Consider the following 22,484-nt stretch of genomic DNA (forward strand, 5'->3'; position numbering starts at 1 on the left):
AAAAGAGACAGAAAAAGTCTCAGTTTTCAACTCTGGATCTTCTGGAGGGTGGTCCAGAACAGGGAGAGTGGAAGGTTTAGAAGAACAAGCACTTTATTATGGAGATGCTGAGATTCAGTTGTTAACATGGCATTCAGCTGAAAATACACAGTATATAATTAATAATAAGGGCCTGGTGATCAGAAAACATACAAGGATCTTAAGACAGCTGAGACAGATAGAATCATGAAATTTTCAAGAATATAAAGAGAAACAACAGCAAACAGCTGGACAGCTCTTACTCTTAGTGATAGTAGGAATAAGTAGAGCCAATAAAAGGAGATAGAAACAAAAAAAAGAAACAGGCACAGGGACACATAAAAACAGATTTCCAGAAGGCAGGACTGACAAACCACCACTGCTGAGTAGAAGGAGTAGAAGTTGAGGACTAAGAGAAGACATCTGCTTTTGGGGTAGATGTCATAATTAATCATTTGCTAATTGTTTCTCCACTGTGGTGAGCTTATGTTCTGCCTCTAACCATGATAAACCCATCTGGCTCACTAAAGTATTGTAGAGGGTTCTTTCATTAGAATCATTAGGAAGCATCAAGAGATACAGCTAATTAAACTACATCTTTCTTTTCTGTCCTTTATTTTTAATCATATTTTATTGATTATGCTATTATAGTTTTCCTGACTTTTCGCTCTTTGCCCCTCTCCAGTCAGCACCCTTCCCTCCCTCAGACGATCCCCGCACCATTGTTCATGTCCATGGGTCATGCATGGAAGTTCTTTGGCTATTCCATTTACTATACTGTACTTTACATCCCCATGGCTATTCTGTAACTACTTATTTGTACTTCTTAATCCCCTCACTTCACCCATTCTTCTCCAGCCCCCTCTCATTTGGCAACCATCAAAACATTCTCCATATCCATGATTCTGTCTCTGTTCTTGTTTGCTTAGTTTGTTTTTCAGATTCAATTATCGATAGAAATGTACTTTTTGCCATTTTATTGTTCATAGTTTTTATCTATTTCTTAAATAAGTCCCTTTAACATTTCGTATAATAATGGTTTGGTGATGATGAACTTGAGTTTTTCCTTGTCTGAGAAGCTCTTTATCTGCCCTTCAATTCTAAATGATAGCTTTGCTGGGTAGAGCAATCTTGGATGTAGGTCTGTCATTTTCATGACTTTGAATATTTCTTGCCAATCCCTTCTAGCCTGAAAAGTTTCTTTTCAGAAATCAGCTGACAGCCTTAAGGGAACTCCCCTGTAGGTAACGAACTGCTTTTCTCTTGATTCTTTTAAGATTCTCTCTTTAACTGTCAGCATTTTAATTATGATGTGTCTTGGAGTGGGCCTCTTTGCATCCATTTTCTTGGGGACTGTCTGTGCTTCCTGGACTTTCATGTCTATTTCCTTCACCAAATTAGGAATGTTTTCTTTCATTATTCTTTCAAATAGATTTCCAATGTCTTGCTCTTTCTTTTCTCCTTCTGGAACCCCTATGATGTTCATGTTCAAACACTTTAAGTTGTCCCAGAGATTGCTTATACTATACTCATTTTTTTTCAGATTCTTCTTTCTTCTTGTTGTACTGATTAGTTGTTTTTTGGATCCTTATGTTCCAAATCATTGAATTGATTCTTGGCTTCATCCATTCTACTGTCGTTTCCCTATGAATTGTTCTTTATTTCAATTAGTGTATCCTGTTTTATGCTGTCGAGGTCCTCACTAAGTTCCTAGAACATCCTTATAACCAATGTTTCGAACTCTGCATCTGATAGATTGCTTATCTCCTTTTCGTTCAGCTCTTTTTCTGGAGTTTTGATCTGTTCTTTCATTTGGGCCATGTCTGTCTCCTCATTTTGGCAGCTTCCCTGTGTTTGTTTCTTTGTATTAGGTAGAGCTGCTTTGACTCTGTGTCTTAGTAATGTGGCCTAATATAGTAGATGTCCTGCAGAGTACAGTGGCAGAGCCGCCCCTATCACCCAAGCTGGGTACTCCAGGTGTGCCCTTTGTGTGGGCTGAGTAAACCCTACTCTTGTAGTTGAGCCTTAGTTGCTGTTGGCAGATCAATGTGAGGGATTTACTGAGGCTACTCAGCTGCAAGTGACCCTCAACCTATGCTCTCTGTGAAGGATCAGCTGTGCAGGGGCAGGGGGAAGCGGTACTCCAACATGGTCTATAGCTGTCCACTGGGTGTACTAGCCCTGGGGTTTGCTGGGTGGTGCAGACCAAGGTCAGCCCCCACCTGTGTTTTGCCCAGGGCACCCTGCCTGAGCTGTAAAGCAATCGCAATCTGAGATGGATGCTACTTGTACGGGGCATGGAGGTTCCCAGATAAAACCAAGCTGTGGATCTAAGCTAGTGACAGGCTAGTGAGACTCACTGAAGCCAACTGTTGCTTGTTTGATAGGATTTAGGAAGTTGTGAAGCATGAGCCAAGACTAGCCATTCATATTGAAAAGCAGCTCAGGTGGCCCTTAAGTTGGGTGGGGCAGAGTCTCTGGGGATCTCCAAGGTGGGTCAAACAGTGTTAGCCAGGTTATGGAGTCTCAGATATGGCACCAGCTTGTCGGCTCTGGTGGGGGGGAGGGTTTAGAAAAGGAACAATGGCCTCTGCTCATCTTGATACCAGACACTTCAGTTTCTCCCTGGATGCTACTTGTGCCTTTCAAGCTGCTGCCCGGTACTGAAGTTGAGAGGGAGTGAGTCTGAGTAAGTAAGTCTGTCTCTGGGTTCTTTGAGGGGAACTGCTTAGGGCTCCAGAAGTTTCTTCCACTGACCCAATCCCTGCTGGTTTTTGCAGCCAGAAGTTATGAGGACTTATCTTCCTGGCACTGGAACTCTGGACTGGGGTGGAGGCTGGTGTGGGGCTGGGACTCCCTACTCCCAAAATATCCCTCCCAAATTTTTATGCACCACACATGGGTGTGGGATGAGCCCATTCTGCAACTGTAACCCTCCTGCCAGTCTGGATGGATGTAGTTCCTTTAACTCCATAGTTGTCAGACTTGTATTCAACTTTTTAGTTGTCAGACTTCCATTCTACTCAATTTCTGATAGTTCTGAGTGATGGTTTTTCTATATTTTAGTAGTAATTTTGACGTGGTTGTGAGAAGAGGCAAGCCATGTCTGCCTACACTGCCATCTTGACCAGCAGTCCCTAATCTACATCTTTTGGCAAATTATCCAATTAAGGTTTGCCCCCTACCCTGTATTTTGACACCCAATTTAGTAAAATTTACAGTGGTAATGTATTTCTGGGGTATAACCCTGAAGTTATAGTACAAGATAATTTATTCTTATTCTGTCCTTAAGAGGTCATTTTCTTCTCTGAAATTAATTACTCGTTTTCATTCTGCACCGCTTCTCTCTTTGTTTATGTTAACTGAATACTAATATTAAATAGAAGTCTAAAGTTCCCTCAAGTAATGCCAGATTTGAACCTGACCTATTGAAGAAGAAAAAAGATAAAGAAAAGATTACATCTTAATCCATCAAGATACATTTTAAAGTAATTTTTGGAAAGTATGAAACTAAGTTGGCGTTTCCTGTCTTGTTATCTTTCATTCAATCTAGTTTTAATGTCCCATTTTAATAACTTTATTACACACGACAGAGACAGTTGTCCTGTATTATTTCATGACATATTGTCTGGCACCCACAGCAATAATTGTCATATGTGGCTATTCCATTTTGAAGAGCAATCCAATGAGATGTTAAATTATCATTTGTTAAGTCTAACCTCCAATGAGATTGTAAACTCCTCTAAATATACGAGTGTATTTTCCCCACCTAATCATTTTTTAAACTCTTCTGCACCTTTCAGCTAAGAAGAAAATGAAAAAGGTGTGCCAGCAACTTGCATGTATTAACAGTAGATGTCAAATCAACATCTTCAAGTAACTAGTTGATGATCATTCCTGCACGGTATCCAACCCCCTCTCAGAGCTGGGGTAGAAACCAGACATTAAGAAAAGAGTAACCATTAACCAGAATCATTTTGGTTTCCGTATAATCTATGCTATGTAGAACATTTGAATAGAAATTATAGACCAAAGCAGTTAATGATATCATATTTAACTCTTATACAGAGATGATTACAAACTTGTTAAAGTGGAATTTTCTAAAAGCAGTTAAAATTCCCTACCCAACCAATCACATTTTAAAATTTGTTTTCCTACAAGAAATGTTAGAACCTTACATTTTAAGTAGAGTCTCTTTGGCAGTTTCCAGGTGTCTCATGATAATGGTCTGAAAATTTGACATCTCTAATGCCTCCTGGCAATTGTGAAATTCTTCTACATCAACTAACCGTAATTTTCTGCAAGAGATAAAAATGAACAGTGATTTAAGTATGAGGTGTTTTTGCATTTAATATCTTGCTATTTGATCCCTTCTCAAAAAATATAATATTCCTAGGTTTTATCACTAAAATTTGTTTCATAAAAATTAATATTCAAGTACATGAGATATTATAATTTGAAACACAATTAATACACTTTGGCCTGTGGTTTTCTAATTTTCCCAGCACCATTTATTGAAGAAGCTTTCTTTTCTCCACTGTATGTTTTTGGCTCCTTTGTAGAAAATTATTTGCCCATATACATATAGGTTTATTTCTGGGCTCTCAATTCTGCTCCATTGGTCTAGGTGTCTGTTTTTCTGCCACAATACCACACTGTTTTGATAACTGTCACTTTGTAGTATAATTTGAAATCAGGGAGTGTGATACCTCCAGCTTCATTCTTTTTTTCTCAGGGTTGCTTTGGCTATTCAGGGTCTTTTGTGGTTCTATTTGAACCAATATACAAAAATTAACTCAAAATGGATCTAAGACCTAAAACAATAAATTACACAGAAGAAAATATAGGTACTAGACTTATAGACCTTGGTCTTAGAGAGGATTTTTATGAATTTGACCCCAAAGGCAAGGAAAGTAAAGGCAAAAATATGAATGGGACTGTATCAAACTAGTAAGCACAGCAAAAAACACCACCAACAAAACAAAAAAGCAACCAACCAAATGAGAGAAAATAATTGTAAACAACAGCTCTGATAAGGGGTTAATATCCAAAATATATAAAGAAATCATACAACTCAAACACCAAACAAAGAAACAATCCAATTAAAAAATGGGCAGAGGACCTGAACAGATACTTCTTCTCAGAAGACATGCAAATGGCCAACATATATATATATATGAAAAGATGCTCACTTCACTAGCTATTAGGGAAATGCAAATCAAAACTACAATGAGATATCACCTCACACCTGTTAGAATGAGTACCATCAATAAGACAAGTAATAACAAGTATGGGAGAGGCTGTGGAGAAAAAGGAACCCTCATTCACTGCTTTTAGGAATGTAAACTGGTACAGTTACTATAGAAACAGTATGGAGGTGCCTCAAAAAATTAAGAATAGAGTTACCATATGACCAAGCAATGCCTCTTCTGAGTATCTACCAGAAAAAATCTGACATTTATTCATGAAGATATATGCATCCCTAAGTTCATTGAAGCATCATTCACAGTAGCCAAGACATGGAAATATGATTGGATAAAGAAGCTGTCATGCATATATACAATGGAATACTACTCAGCCATAAGAAAAGATGAAATACTGCCATTACCCACAAGATGGATGAATCTTGAAAATATCATGCTAAGCGAAATAAGTCAGAAAGGAAAAAGACAAGAACCATATGATTTCACTCATATGTGGGATTTAAAACTGAAAACAAGTGAACAAACAAAAAAACCAAATAACAAAAAGTCATAAACACAGATAAGAGTATGGTGGTTACCACAGGGAAGGGGGCTGGGAGGGCTGGTAAAGGGGGTCAAATGTTTGGTGATGGACAATTTACTTTGGGTGATAGACATGCAATACAATATACATATGGTATTTCACAGAATTGTACACTGGAAAACTATATAATCTTATTAACCAATGTTACCTCCAATAAATATAATTTTTAAAAATGAATAGTAACTAATATAACTAAATTCAACAGCAACACAGTATATAATATCATGAAACTACACTATGAAATAGAAGAAGATTGTAATAGTTGCGATCTGATGAACAGCTTAAACTGATTTTTTGCTTTCACACTGGAACAATTAAAACAGGAAAGGAGGTAGGGCTCAAAGTTTCCAGGACCCACTGCTCCTGAAACAAAAGTTGTACTCCCTCTGAAAAGAAAGCAGCCCTGACTATTAGGAAACCATGTAGTGGGGGATTTCTTAACCCTAATTAACACACAGTGTATCAAAAACTTTTTAAAAAATGACTGGGACTAAATCAAAACCTGTCTGGTTTTGACTTTTTTAGAAATCATAGGGTTTACTCCAGTCAACAGCTTCCAAAACAGCCTCTTTTCTGACACCACCACTGTGGATCTTTGTAATATATGTGGTTTACTCATTTATTACCTATTAGTATCATTGTGTTATTCACCTCAGTTTAATTATAGATTCCTTCCCTATTTCCAAGCCATTGATTTCTACGTTATCTGAAAGATAGTAAACACCATTAAGAACATCGTATTTAATTTTTACTTAAAGACCAATGTAAAATCCTGGTTAGTAAGCAAAACACATTTCACATCTATTGATTTGTACTCCTTTCCCAGCTAAAATCCGTTTGTTAGGTTATAATGCATCCCGTACCTGGCATGGATCATACATCAGCACAGAGTAGGCACAACCATTACTGGACTACCTTTGGCAATGTGTTATTCTGGACAATTGAACAGTGTAATGCAATGTTCTAAACAAAATGCCTTGAAAACTTAGCGTAATAGCACACTCTAACCAGTGAAATCTAGCCCTTTATGAACACCACGCAATGGAGCCTCATCCTCAGCCCAGTGTGTTCTGGCTGTTCCATCTGTGAGTGGATATGAAAGAAAACAAATGTGCGGCTGTAAGCAAAGGCTCACAGCCCGCTCTGGAGAGCAGGATGCCGTCTCCTCCATCATAAAACAGGGGGCTATCCAAATTTTGAGGGGTCTGTTGGGAGGCCTTCTTTAAGAAAAATAATGTATACGCATTACTTTTGTATATTTTATAAAAATATATTTCCATGGGTGCATATTGCTAGGATGTCCCCCGTACCCTGGACGTGGCAATTTAAGGAAGGGGATAGGATGAAGCTGGAGCATCAGAATCAGCCCAGGGCCAAACTCTTTAGCTCCACAGCTCCCCCCAGAGCTCATCTGCTCTGCACCGTCCTGCCAGGGCAGTGCCCTGATGGTGAAGCATGGTCCCAGCCCCCCAGGAACTTCACCTCTTGCCATTCACATGGGCAATGTTGTCTAGGTTTCTAAACCATACAAATGATTGTAGCAGCTAGCATTCTGTGAGATTTAAAACAAGGCATGATAAATAATTCAGCCCTTTAACTGTAATTACACCTTAAAGTACATGTGGTATTGGGGTGTGGGGTGGGGATTAAAGATAAAATCAATGTTTATTTTTTATTCTATATACTTCTATATTGCTCATTTAAAACCATGCTTAAATACATTAAATTTGCAATATTTAAAAAATTTGCTGTAAAAGTAGAAAATACGTAGTTAAGATGAAATAAAATAATTTTCATCTCTTTAAAAAAATAAAATTTTCAGTAAAGCCAGAAATACTCACTTAAAAGTGCTGTGCCACAAATCTAGCACAGCCAACATCGTAGGGTTGATTGCGTTCAAGTGATCCCTAATATAACTTCTTGCAGCTAAAAAAGATTTCCTCCAAGGTTTTGGAAGAATTTTCATTCTGAAAACAAAGAGAAAATATTCCATTATCTCTTTTAAAAATTAAAAGAAAGTATTTTTATAGTCAATGTACTTTTTGAGTAATAGTGGTTTAATTTTAATTAAAAATATGATATATCCCTCATGGTAATAACAATATAAGTCATTTCTTTATGACTTAGTGTAATTTCAGGATAATAATGCATGTGAAATTAGATTTGAATTTTTATTACATAAGGTAATTTTTTTCTCTACGTACTTGATCCTGTTGAGTCCGAAAATAAATCATGATGATCAGACAGAAACATGCAATGTTATAGATACATCTTGAAAGATTTTCTTAAAGAGGACACAATACATTTTATTTTTCCCTTTATTTTTAAAACATTTTAAGGATATAGTCCATCCTACCTATGGAAATCCTCTTGAAATTCACCTCTGTTAATGTGTAAAGGTCACTTACAAATCACAGACACTCACATTCTTATTTAAAGACATTTATCCTGTAACTCCTACGACTTGAATAACCATCTACTCGCTATCCATCAATTTGTAAAGTCACGTATCAGGGCTTACAAAGATAGTTAGAACTGCCAGTTGCATATTTGAAGTACATAAAATATAAACACATATTTGAGAAAATAGTACCAGTGTATGAAGATATACACATACACAGGAATGGTCACATAATTAACGTTCTTAGAGAAACCTGAGAGCTTACTCAGCACGATGTGGTGGTAGTTCGTCTGCCTTTTTATCATCTTTTTCTCTAGGATCTTTTAAAACAAAATCAACTAAAAGAAAATAGAAAAGTTCTGATTAATCACCTTATATTAATTGCAGTATGTTTCCAAGTAATTGCAAAACTAATTTCATTAAAATTGTTTAAATTATATTGTTTTAAAAAATAATAATTTGTGCATTTATGAATACAAAAAATAATTATGAAAAATATGATGTCTTTATGAGAGTATTTGTTTCTTAACAATATCCCTATCCTTTCATTTGAAAAGAATAATAGCTTTTAATATTACATTTTCCTTTAAAGCTATTCTACAGAAAGTAGTTATCATTTAATTGAAGGTTAACAAAACAGAGCAGTAGAAGTTTCCTTTCGCAGAAAAAAAATATACATATTGCTTTGTTCTCTTTTAAATTGCTTAAGAGCATAAAACAATCTTGTTATAAAATCAGTAAAGTGAGCTACTTCTGCTTCTGTCTTCTGTGCCCTTTAATTCACAGTTAATTCTAATTTCTCTGCCTGTCTTTCAAAATGCTCTTTCTAAAATGCAAATATGTTATGACTCTGCTTAAAATCTTCCACTGACTCCTTTACCTTCTAATGCTTTAAAAAGGCATATAAAGCCCATCAAATTCTGTTGCCTTCCCACAATGCACACTATGCTTTGGCCATCAGAACTGCTCCCAAGCCTGGAAGAGCCTTTCGTGTAAATTGACCATTGTTTACTCCATCTCCTAGGCCAAGTATGTTACCTAGTACACTGTTCCTCATTCTTCAGCCTCAATTCAGGTGCCCCTAGAGTCCTTCCTACCAAGGCAGGCACCTCTTCTCCCTTAAAGCGTGTTCTGTATTTGCCTCCTCATTGCACTTAGTACTCTTCTTGTAACTTAGTGATTTTTCCTTCTCCCTTAGTGCACTATGAACATTGTGGGGGCAAGAATTTGGCTCTTTACTTTTATGTTACCAGGACACTCAATAAGCGTCTTAAATGCAATGAATGCCTTCCTCCCTGAAGGGTTCCCAGACCACCCCAAAGCATTACAGTTTCTCCAAGTTTGAGTGCAGCTTCTATTATACCACAACTATATCACAACCAGTTGGAGAACCTTTAGACTGAAAAGTCCAGTCCCCAGAGATTTTAATTCAGATGGGTCCAATAATCAGTACTTTTTAAATGACTCTGATGATTATTCAGTCTTAGAATCTATTGGTCTACTCTACAAGTCAACAAACTTTTTATGTAGAGGGCCAGATGGTAAATATTTTCAACTTTGTTAGCCATAAGGTATCTATCACAACTACACAACTCTGTTCTTATAGCTCAAAAGCATCCATAGACAATATGCAAATAAATGTGTGTAATTGTGTTCCAATAAAACTTTATTTACAGAAACAGGCAGTGGTCCAGATTCCACCCGTGAGCTATATAGTTTGCCAACACCCTGGTCCACAGCAACGATTTTGTAATTAATCACATCCTACTTTATGATATCAGTAATATTATTGTTAATTAAATAATTGACATTTTATAATTTTATTCAGTTCTGTCTTTTGTTGAGGCAATATACCCATACAGATAGAGAAGTCATTTTTTCTATTTTGCTGTACTTTATCAATAAAACTTGCCTAAGATCTCAAGCAATGTAACAACAATACAAGAAACAGCATAATAAATAGTTACAAATATAGGTTTTAACTTTCAATTTTAAAAAATTTATCTTTTATGAGACAATCAAATTAGAAAGCAGAGAGAAATACTGGTTTACCTATGGATTTTTTTACACTGAGGAGATAATCTTCTCTCATTTCATCAGATAATGTAAGAATGCTGTTAGTGAGGACTTTCAGGTGTTGGGGGACTAAATTCAACACATGCTCCAGCCAAGAATCTTCCATTGGGGCTACGTGGTCCGTATCAATTCCATGGTGAATATAGTAGTAGTATCTCTACATAAAAGACAACAAACAATGCAGATGCATTTAGAACTATAATCACAGAAGTGTGTTTATAAAACAAAACTACTGAGCAAAAACAAAGCTTTAGGAGAACTATTTACAAATAATAAAAGTATTTTGTGTGATCCATATGAGCATTATCTGAGATTGCCTAAATTTAGAAAATGCGTATGATATTACATGAAAATTAAAGCTCTTATCTTAGCTCCTAATTCTACTGTAAACCATCAAGTTATATTACTGAACAAAGACCATGTAGGAGTTCAATGTTTTATAAACAGGTGAAAATTTGGTATGTTAGTTTTTGTCCCTTTATTATCTGTAATCAGAAGTAGATCTTAAAAGCTGCAGATGGCATCAGTATCCCTATACATGCATCTCAGAAATGTAACACAACAGGGTTTGGGAAATTTCCAGTTGACCTATTAATATCCCATACTGCCACTTTACAGCTGCTGTTAAATACATGCATAAAATACTCATTTTAAGGTATGATAGTACTCTCAAATAGGGGACACTTAATTCAATATACTTCCATTACTTCATAAAACATGTCACTTATTTGAAATAAATTTAAACACGAAAATACTTTCAAATTAGCAATGTTAAAAGGCTTTGGTATTTACAGCTTTTAAAATTCTGTATTTGAAATACTCAAAGATTACTATTTCTAAAGTAAGTTAATAGTCTTTGTAAAGTATACATTATATAATTAAGATAATTTCTCATAGAAGAACAAAAACATGTAAAAGCTATACAAGACTGAGGCTAGCTTTAACGAAGGGAGCGGGTACACTTGGGACTCTTTGTGGTCTAGGTGACAACGGAAAGAGTGATTTCCTCCATTAATTCAATGGGGCAATCTTATTGAACTCCATATTTACTCCCACTTCCACAGAGTTTCACAGGGACGCATACAGATTAATCTCAAAAGTATGAAAGTATCTCAGGCGCTTCCTTTCCTTCCAATTTTACAGATGAAACAAGTCTCCATTACCAAGATGTCTTTCTCTATTGCAGAAGTGGTCAGTTTGGGAAATGTACTTTCATCAGGAGTAGGTAAGTCCACAACAGCATCTTCTTGCCTAAGAAAATGATAAACACACTATTTCAATGCTTATTGAAAAACAGTTTTATATCTCTCTATATAAAAAGATAAGGACTGTCTTTTGTTAAATCATAAGGAAAAAACAAATTGTTGAATATTTTATAAATAGTATACATATTTGTCTGGTACCATGTTTCTCCCAAACACATTCTCTTTATCCATGGAGACAGAGTTATACTGGAAATTATTTGTAAGATCTAATTAAAAGGCCATATGCTGCTTTATGGGCTTTACCCATTCTTCATCATTACTCAAAAGTCAAGCTCTCTCTTCTTTTAAATGTTATATGACTATTCTCTTTTTTATCTTTTTAATTACATTTTATTGATTATGCTATTACAGTTGTCCCAATTTTTCCACCTTTGTCCCACTCCACCAGGCACCACCCCCACTCCCTCGGACAATTCCCCACACCGTTGTCCATGTCCATGGGTCATGCATACGTGTTCCTTGGCTGCTCTGTTTCCTATGCTGTACTTTACATCCCCATGACTGACTATTCCATAACTCTCTCTGTATTCTCGATCCTTTCGCCCCTAACGCCCATCTTCCTGACTCCCGTCCCATCTGGCAACCAAAAAAATGTGCTCTGTATCTGTATCTATGATTCTGTTTCTGTTCTGCTTGTTTCTTTTGTTTTTTAGATGCAATTGAGATACACTTGTATCTGTTGCCATTTTATTGTTCATATTTTTTATCTTTTTCTTAAAGAAGACCCTTTAACATTTCATATAATGCTAGTTTGGTGGAGATGTACTCCTTCAGCTTTTTCTTGTCTGGGAAACTACCTGTCCTTTGATCTAAATCAAGGGTGTCAAACTCATTTTCACCAGAGGCCACATCAGCCTCGTGGTTGCCTTCAAAGGGCCAAAATAATTTTAGGACTGTATTCCTTTGAAGGCAACCGTGAGGCTCATGTGGCCCCCGGTAAGAATGAGTTTGACATCCCTGAAGATGTGCTGGGTAATCCTTGTTGAGGTCCTTGCTTTTTATCACTTTAAAGATTTCTTGCCGATCCTGTCTAGCCAGCAAAGTTTCTCTTGAGAAATCGGCAGACTGTCTTAGGGGAGTGCCCTTATAGGTGACAAACTGCTTTTCTGTTGCTACTTTTAAGATTCTCTCTTTGTCTTTAACCTTTGGAATTTTAATTCTGATGTGTCTTGAGGTAGGCCTCTTTGGGTTCATCTGGTTTGAGACTCTCTGCACTCCCTAGACTTATATGTCTATATCCTTCACCAAGTTAGGGAATTTTTCTTTCATTATTTTTTCAAATAGGGTTCCAATTACTTGCTCTCTCTCTTCTCCTTCTGGCACCCCCATGATGTGAATGTTGAGAATGTTGGTACACTTGAAGTTGTCCCAGAAGCTCCTTAAACTATACTCATTTGGGGGGCTTCTTTTTTTTCTTATTGTTCCAATTGTTTGTTTTTTGCTTCCTTATGTTCCAAATTGCTGATTTGATTCTCAGCTTCATCCACTCTACTGTTGATTCCCTGTAAATTGTTCTTCATTTTAATTAGTGTATTCTTCATTTCTGACTGTGTCTTTTTTATGCTGTTGAGGTCCTCATTGAGTTCCTTGAGCATCCTTATAACCAGTGTTTTAAACTCTGCATCTAGTAGCTTGCCTAACTCTATTTTGTTTAGTTCTTTTTCTGGAATTTTAATCTGTTCTTTCATTTGGGACGTGTTTCTTTGTCTCTTCATTTGGGCAGCCACCTTGTGTTTGTTTCTGTGTATTAGGTGCAGCTGCTACATCTCCCTGGCTTGGTAGAGCAGCCTAATGTAGTAGGTGTCCTGTAGGAACCAGTGACACAGCCTCGCCTATCACCTAAGCTTGGTACTCAAGGTACACTCCGGTTATAGCTGAGCCTTGATTACTGTTGGCATGTCCAAGGTGAGCCGCTGCCTGTGTTCTCTCTGGGTTCACACAGCATAAACTAAAAAGCGATCTGCTGATGGCTTCTACTTGAACTAGGCCTGGAGGCACCCAGCAGAGGCCAAGCTGTGAATGGATGCTGGCTGCTGCTAGTGCCCAGCCTGGGGCAACTCAGAGAGAGATACGGGGCTCACTGAAGCCAGATGCTGCTTTTTTGACAGAATTTAGGAAAATCTGAAACATGAGCCCAGGCAAGCCATTCATATGGAAAAGCCACACTGAACAGCTTGGGTGGGTCTGAAAGTTAGGTGGGACAGGGCCTCAGGGACCCACCAGTGTGGAGCAAAACAGTGTTAGTCAGGTTGATGGAGTCTCAGATATGGCAACTGCCTGCCGTTTCTGCAGCTCTGTGGTGGGAGGACTCAGAAAATGTACAAGGGTTCTGCCAACACTTCTGTCTGGGAGAAAGCTGACCCCAGCTTTTGCTCTGTTGCCAGACAATTCAGTTTCTCCCTGTATGTCTCTGTTGCCTTTCAATGCTACCCACATACTGGAGCTTAGAGGGAGTGAGTCTGAGTAAGTCTATATACAGGCTCTTTAAGAGGAACTGCTAAGGAGTCCAGCATTTCTATCTTCCACAGCCTCATCCTCACTGGTTTTTACAGCCAGAAGTTATGGCGACTTCTCTTCCTGGCATGGGAACTCTGGGTTAGGGGGGCCTGGTGTGGGGCTGGGACTCTTCATTCCCGAGATATCCCTCCAGATTCTTATCTGCTGCTTGTGGTTGTAGGACCAGCCCATTCTTTGTCTCGGCCCCTCCTACCAGTCTCAGTGCAGTTTCTTCTTTAATTCTGTACTTGCAGGACTTCCACTCAGCTCGATTTGTGACAGTTCTGAATGATGGTTGTTCTATAGTTTAGTTGTAACTTTGATGTGGTTGTGCAAGGAGGCGAGCCATGTTTACCTGTGCTGCTATCTTGACTGAACGTCAAGGAGTATTCTTGAGTTATTCCTAAATTATACATGGTTATTTACACATTTCGGATTTAAAAGAGCACTGATGGAAAAGACTTTAAATGTAGTTTTGCAGAAGACAGGTTCATTCTTCGAAAGACCATTTCTCTGATTTCTAGACACATAACAAATTAACAATGAGTGACATAGAAGCTCATATGCTCTTTTGTATTTATTATTCATAAGGGCTTATAATACAATGATGTTCTAGCCATAATTCAATTCAAAATCTATACCAGATAGAAGCCACATTTTGTGACTGCTGGGGATCCACTGTGTGGAAAGACACAGCTCACATCTCTAGGAAAAATAAGTTGTTCTAGGATAACTTTAACTTCTTCATCATTGCATGTGTCATGCTCTGGATCCCAGCTTTATCTGGGTCAGCGATGCTGTATAATAACATATTCCTTCCCACTAACTGTCATGTGTACCTTACTTAATAAAGTTGGGAAAAAATAATACATGCCAAAAATAATAGTTGATGTTTTTCTATCTGATGTTTTCCAGATGTTCAGGGGAAAATTACAATTATTTTTAAATCCTATAGCCAGCTTAGTCACTAATTCAAGAGTAAGAACAAAACAGAGATCTTTACAGAGATGAAAGTCGCAAGTTTACCCTCCACATATCCTAATGAAAGAACTAAGGAATAAGCTTCAGCAAAAAAAAAAAAGAAAGAAAGAAAAGAAATGAACACAGAAGTGAAGAGTATACTGCATAGGCAATTTTCTAAGAAATTAAAAAACATGTTAGTAAATCTAAGTAAGTGTTAACTTACAAATATGAAGAAGTGGTAGAAATAAAATAAACAATAATCACATGGAAAATGCAAAGGATAGTTCAGAACTGAGTTAGAGCTTTCTAAGATTTGTTTGTACTATTCAGGAGGAAAAGATAACATAAACTTTAAACTTTAAAAAATAAATTACAATATGTGGTTTTTAAATGTCAGAGTAACCACTCAAAGAATAGAAATACATTTAAGAGCTTTTAAGTCAATAGGAATAAAGGGAGAAGAGAGAAAATTCAATTCAATAGAATGCAGAAAAAATAAGCAAAGGTAACATATACTTAATAAAAAATACAAACTAAATTGGTAGAAGTTAAGCCCACATCCATAAGAAATACCAATAACTATGAATGGCATTAAATATACTATTGAAGTACAGAAACTCTCAGATTAAATTTCAGTAAGTCCACCCATGTCCTGTTTATAAAAGGCATCACTAAAAAATGACAAAACATGAATGAGACTTTTGTTTCTTCCAACATAGCAGCAAGGATAATCTGTAAAACCTCCCAGTACCATTCTCTAAACATTGAATAATGTGTCACAAAACTCTCTTTGAATAGTAGCTGAGCTCACAAGAAAGAAAGAAAATACTCATGAGGAAAAACTGGAATCGCAAGGCAAAGCAATCAGCAAAATCCTGAGGCAATGGCTGCCCTTGGAGGGGTGTGGCCTTGGATTTTAATCCCCTGCATCAGGAGATTACAGTGTGGGCCTGAGTGAAATGGGGAATTCAAACCCAGACCCCTGTATGAAGCTGAAACTCAGGATGGGTTCTACCCTCAGTCATACTAGGACCAGTAATGACAGGCACAGGGGGTGGCGTCAAGAAAGATCATCCGTTTCGGCCAGGACAGTGTGTAAAAGAAAACGTTTCTTCTAAAAATGTTTAAGCAGAGGCTTACCACCCCTGGTTTTGACTGTTGACTTTACACCGTTTGAGTGACTTGCTGGTGCTTAATCAAAGAAAGTGACGTAAGTGAGTCAAGCTAGTAATCTCCTAACGGCGGCTGTCAAAAGCAAACTCCAAACCACTCTAGTGTAGGCAGTGCCCACAGTCCAGCTCCACAGAACTCCCTTTCCCTTTGGAAGCACATGGTATCCACTGCCCCCTCCCCCTTCGAGACAGCCAGCCAGCCAGCAAAGTGCCACGGGGAAAACGCTTGAACAGGGCTCTGTGGGTGAGTTGCTTACTGAAATGGGTCATCAAACGCCATTGGCTCACAAATGGCAGTGTGTACACCCTGAGAGTTATAGTGAAAGGAAGAGAGCACTGATAACTCGCAGGACGCTGTGAGGAAACAAGCAAAAAGGAACTACCGTGCGCATCTGAATTGTTCTCCGTAAAGGGACCTAAAGGTAAGATCAGCCAAGCCCAGGCTCGACTCACAAGTGCTGATCACTTTGCCCCAGCCCAGTTCCTTCCCTTCCTAAACAAGGAGGCCCACAATGCAGATTAGTCAGCACAGCACCTGAGCCAATGAGATGGGGAAAGGAAAACTGTCCCAAGTCTACCAGCCTCCACGACTACAACCAGAACTCCTAAGTATTTTGCTTCCCAGCTAACATCAAGGGTTAATGTTTATACCTTTTCAGGTCATGATATTTCAAAAAGGGATACACTTGATAGGGTTAAGCTCAATCTTTCATTCTTTATTTTACCCTGACCTCATTCCAACAAGGCCTTGGGGCATCCTTAGCAATGTACAGAATTCTTCTATTTTTAGATAAATAGTTTCGTGGGCTCTAACAGGGATAACACACACTGATTAGCTTATAGAACTTACATAATGATATTAACAAGAGTGCTTCTAAAGTTTTCTCGTTCCTTAGGTGGATATTTGCCCTTTGATTTGGAAGTAGATGGCCCAGCACGACTATCTTCAACTTGGTCTAGTAAACTGCCCTTTTTTCCAACGTGTTCCTTGTATTCAGCTAAATTTTTGAAAAGCATAAGTTAGTCATCTAAAAAGTAAGCTAAGACATATTAATGTTCAGAATTAAATCCTAAAACACCTTATAAGAAAAAACTACATACTTTAAGTTCTCAAGTTATAAATATAATTATTTTTCTTTCACTATCAAGAAGTTAAACTACTCTTGTTTTATGTCATCATAATAGAAACACTATTTCTACATTATTTAATTTATTTTATGTTTTGAGTAATATGCTAATAAACTCAAATGCTCAATTACATTTGCATCAAACCTTCTTAAAATAAACAAGATTAAAATTATGATAAAAACAGAATACAAAACTATTTCAGACTATTTGAAGACCATGAAAAAAAAGTTAATATTCATTATAATCAACCTGATGAGTCAAAATAATAAAAAATACTAAAATGACTAATTTGGAAATAATGTTTACAACTTATTAAAATCCTTCTTAGAAAAAAATTCTTAGTCTTTGATGCAGAGGCAAATTCTGACTACAATATATCAAAGTTTTATTATAAACATCTCAATTTTTAAAATGTCAGCTTTTATAACATTTACAACAGCTTAAAATAGCTAACAGCTGGAATCAATCATTTTGTGAAGGAAAACATTTGAGATAAATTTTTCTACTTGATAAAGGTTATTTTAGGTCTACAATTTCACTACTCTATTAGCTAAATGTCATATGATTTTTTTTCTCTAGAAAATTTTCTTAAATCTAAGTTTGACTATTAAAGTTCTCACCATACGACTGTTCGTTTTTAACCCTGAACTGTTCCGGACCATCGTCGTCCCGCTTCGCGCTCAGATGGAACGATGGAGCTGCCTGCTGCCACTGGGGCTTGGAACTCACCTGCAATGTGGGATTTAAATAACATTAATAAAACGAGATCATAAAAAACCCCTTTTTCTAATGAAATGCATGAGTATTTATAAACACAGACATTTTCTCCAACAAATCAGGGCATCTGGAAGGAAGGCACAAGCCCTCGACAGCAAATCTTACTCGAGCCTGGGAATGGCCATGCGATGAGACATTTGGAAGGGGTTACCAAAGGCTCTTCTGCTGGCTCGATGTGGCACCTGTCCCTAACATGGGGGACTTCATTCCAGAAAGTCTACTCACCCCCAGATACTGGAAAGTAGTTTTTAAGCTTTCCATTTTCATAAGAGGCATTCTCAGATGCTCTCCAATGCTAATGAGTTCCACCACGTTCCAGTTCCAAAAGGCTTCTTGTCCTCGTGGCTTTAAGTGTCTCTAGATTACTCTGGAAACTCACACACTTATTCCACCATTTAAGGCAGGGATCCTAAATTCTTGTACTTACACCAACTGAGGCAGGTATCATAAAAGACAGAGGAAGGCCGGTGTTGATAGCTACCGGCACTTGGTTTCAGCGCAGGGAAACAATGGAGGGGTAGGGACTGTGGCAGACAGAGGAACACCTAAGTCTTTCAAAAGGCAACAACTGATGAGCTCAAGCCAATTACTGCACTACCAGACCACAGACCCACTGTTACTGGAATCCATGGCTCTTCAGTAAGCACAGGCAGAAGGATTTTAAAGTAAAATGTACTAATTTTGTAATGCTGACAATTGAGTCGACATCTTCCTTTCAGATGAAGACCAACTGGCTGGCCTTCTTCCCAGTCTTACTTTCCCCAGTCCTTTACTCCTGCTTCCAAATAAACTACCCACTTACAAGTCCTTGTTTCAGGCTCTTCTTTAACAGGCAAATAGGCTAAGACAATATGTAAATTCATGCTCTTCCATCCATCCACCTGCCTTTCCCTTTTTCCCCTCTCATCTTGCTCCATAAAGGATTTAAGATTTGTGGAAGTGCTTTGGGTGAGATGTGCAGAAAGGGTGAGAGTCAGGTCACCAGCTCACAGAGGCTGGGAGCTGCCAATGCTGAGTCACCTTGGTTTCAGCAAGGATCAGCTCCAGAAGCATGAGGCCTCTAATGAAAATCACTCTTGGTCTTAACTATTGCCAGAAAATTGTATTTAATTAAGTCTAAACCTCAACATTCAAAAGAAGATGCTTTTAAAAAAATAAGGATTTTTTTAAAACATCTTAAAAATCTTATTTCCTTTAAAACACATAAAACTCAAAGAATGCTGAAAATGTAATATACGGCCAAATATGAACATAAAACCAGGTTTAACTCAGCCAGCAAAAATATCGTAGACTACTACATTCCCTGACAGGAAATTCAGCCACTCAATATTAAATAAGGAAAGTTAAGTTTACATTTCTAAACCTTTATACTAACAAGACACAACAAACTAAAAGCAATTTTGTCAGTTTTAAAATATGTCAAATATTTAAAGAGAAAATAAAATGTCTATTCCATTTCAAGTCTTGTCTTTTAAACTAGAAAATTTAAAACAGATTTTGCAGAACCAGGGAAAACATACTATAGTTCAATTCTACAGACCTTGGCATGATAATCAGGTTATCAATAAAGCATATTTTCTATTAAAATGTGCATTTTGGAATATTCAATATAATTTCATCAAAGACTATTAATTCAAGTTTCTAAATAAAACATGTCTTTCCTTTCAAATTATCAGAAATCTCTTCTAAACAAATTCAATTTCATAGTGTGTACTGAGCTATTATAATATCTTTCAAAAATAATGCTTTGGTTGAACATTATGCTAAGTGAAATAATCCAGACATAAAAGGACAAGTATTATATGACTTTACTTATGCATGAGTTCTAGAACAGTCAAATACATGGAGAAAGTAGAATGAATGGTGGGTGCCATGAGATGGAAGGAGGGAGAGTAGGGAGTTACTGTTTAATGGGTCAAGTTTCAGTTTGGGAAGATGAAAGAGTAACAGAAAAGGAAGGTGGTGATGGCTGCACAACAATGTGAATATTCTTAATGCCAGTGAACTACAGTTCAATTAAAAATGGTTACAATGGTAAATTTTACGTTGTGTATATTTCATCTCTCTCTCACACACACACACACACACAAATAATGTTCGCACTGAGCCTCCACTTTTACACTCACCTCCAGAAGTCACAAGAGCATAATTCAATGGCTTTGAATGCAACATAATTACTAGATAGTAAAATTTATTACAGTAAAGTATATCTGACTCAGCACTTATCAGCTGAAAATGTTTATTAACTGCCTCTTTCATAGGACAATAACAATTTATACTCATAATAGAAAAAAAAAAGGGAAAGATCTCAGGAATCCCCTCTGTGGCCTACCATTTCACTGTTGGAAGACACATCTCAAAGGTCATCAATTCTGCTCATGTTCAAGCTCAGAACCTGAGGCCCAGAGAGCTAAGTGGCCATCTCGAGTCTCAGAGCCACTGGGGCCAAAGCTGTCACCTGGCTCCGTTTCCTGACTCTGACACTGATATACTTTCTGCTAGTCCATCTTACAAATTCTTTTATCCAGAACACTTAAATAACCTGTACATAACTAGGAAATTATATTTTAGTTACTTTATTAAGATAGTTATTTTTTTTTCCTAATATGTGTACCTCATAGAATTTGTCCATCAGAAAATAACCAAATGGAGCACAAAATTCAAAATCAAAAAGTTAGTTACTTACAAGTTTGAAAACTAATAAACATTTGTAAAAGAGCAAAAATTCACTGACAGTGTATAGGTAAATTACCGTAGACAACTGTGGTAAAACTCTTCCTGGTGCCTTGATTTTTTCTTTGCTGCCTGGTTTATCCTGCACGAAAAATATGGGGGGGAAAGCTCTGTTAATGCAAAAACTGAGTCACTCAACCAATTTGTCAGCAGTCTGCCATGAAGTAAAGCGCACACTATCCAAAATATTCAAAGACATACTCTGTGACTTTTTAAATTGTTGAAGTTTGCCTTAGAATTGCTTTCTTTACAGCCAGGAAAGAAGTAAAAATGGTACCCAACAGTACTAGTCAGAAAGCTTTAAAAAGTGTGCAAAGCCTTTTATCAATTACATTATCTTTCAGGGATTTATCTGAACCTAGTCAGCTCCAGGGCTTCCCCAGTTCCACCTCTCTTCCCCAACACTAGAATACTGGTTTTGTCTTCTCGACAACCAGAAGGCTCTACTTCCTAAACTCACAATGAATTCCAGATAACACACCTTCAAGTTGCCATAAATAGCATTTATACCTTTTAGCAAGAACTTTCAGAGAAAAGTGCTGCTATCTCTTTTGAGTAGAGGATGATTCCATTGTAGAAATTTCTTCCAGGTAAGAGGAAGCACTGTTGAGAATGATACTTTGATTTATAAAGCAGATAATATGAGTTGTGCTTTTTGCCAATTGTCAATTTATTGCCTCTCAGCTCTGAATCTACCTTTTTTGCCCTCCTTTGTGATTCTTGAGAAGAACCTTGTAACATTTCTCCTTTATTCAGTATTCATATTATAAAAGGTACAAAAAAAAAGAATTCATATTATAAAAGGTGCTAAAAAAAAAGTATAAAGGACCCATGGACAAAGACAAGAGGAGAGGAGGGGAGGATTGAATGTGGGAGGTAGGGGTGGGTAGTGTGGGGGAGAGTAATGGGAGGAAAATCGGGACAACTGTAATTGAACAATAAAAAAAGGAAAAAAAAGGGGAAAAAAATGTTAAGAGGAAAAGGCCTTTGCTCCCTGGTTCCAGTGCTTTCTCTCACACCACCTCCCCACCCCACCCCTACCCCGCCCACCCCCCTCCCCCCACCCCATGTGGCTGCCAGCAGTCAGCATCCTTGCCCTTGGGTGCCTTCCTGGCCTATGGCAGATGCCCTCCAGCAGGTTTCAGTGGCATTCCTAAGGGTAACTTTCCCACACTTCACAGAGGGAGCCCTCCTTTCTAACTTTCCAGCATCCCAGCAGGTGGTTTTCTCACTTCCCGCCCAGGCCTGGAACACCTCAGCCTGGGTGTCCCAAGTGGGCCACAGCCTCTCCAAGAGGTTTTCGTCTAAGCTTCAGAGAAGGGTTAGATCTGCCAAATTTCTTCCTTGAGTACTCTCTCTCAGACCTAAAAGGAAGGGCTACTCCTTACGTCTGCTAGTCACGTATTCTTTAAAGCTGCACTATCCAAAACAGCACCTACTAGCCACCTCTAGCTGTGGACCTCTTGTACTGTTACTCATCTGAAATGAGATGTGTTTAAGTGTAAGCTGTATGCTAGATTTTTAAGACAGTACAAAATACAAAGAATATAAATTATCTCCTCAATGATTCTTGGTATTGATTATATTTTATGAGTGTATGGATTACAGTATGTGCTGTGTATTGTTTTAAGTTTACATAAATTACCTCATTTAATTCTCTTTCAAATT

General features: G+C 37.5%; 1 protein-coding gene across 5 annotated transcripts in view; it reads right to left on the reverse strand.

The window, feature by feature from the left end:
- Positions 1-22,484, reverse strand: part of DNAH7 (dynein axonemal heavy chain 7) — a 222,195-nt gene that overhangs the window by 187,913 nt on the left and 11,798 nt on the right. For all 5 annotated transcript variants that reach the window (XM_045198088.3, XM_045198089.2, XM_053918888.2 and 2 more), the window contains exons 3-10: positions 20,836-20,898; positions 17,927-18,035; positions 17,029-17,176; positions 11,446-11,533; positions 10,259-10,439; positions 8,472-8,544; positions 7,647-7,772; positions 4,197-4,316 (exon numbers count right to left, since the gene is read on the reverse strand). In XM_045198088.3, the coding sequence (XP_045054023.2) occupies positions 4,197-4,316; positions 7,647-7,772; positions 8,472-8,544; positions 10,259-10,439; positions 11,446-11,533; positions 17,029-17,176; positions 17,927-18,035; positions 20,836-20,898 (908 nt within the window). The remainder of the gene's footprint in view (positions 1-4,196; positions 4,317-7,646; positions 7,773-8,471; positions 8,545-10,258; positions 10,440-11,445; positions 11,534-17,028; positions 17,177-17,926; positions 18,036-20,835; positions 20,899-22,484) is intronic.

Source organism: Desmodus rotundus, chromosome 2 (genome assembly GCF_022682495.2).
Source record: "Desmodus rotundus isolate HL8 chromosome 2, HLdesRot8A.1, whole genome shotgun sequence".
NCBI classification, from domain to species: domain Eukaryota; kingdom Metazoa; phylum Chordata; class Mammalia; order Chiroptera; family Phyllostomidae; genus Desmodus; species Desmodus rotundus.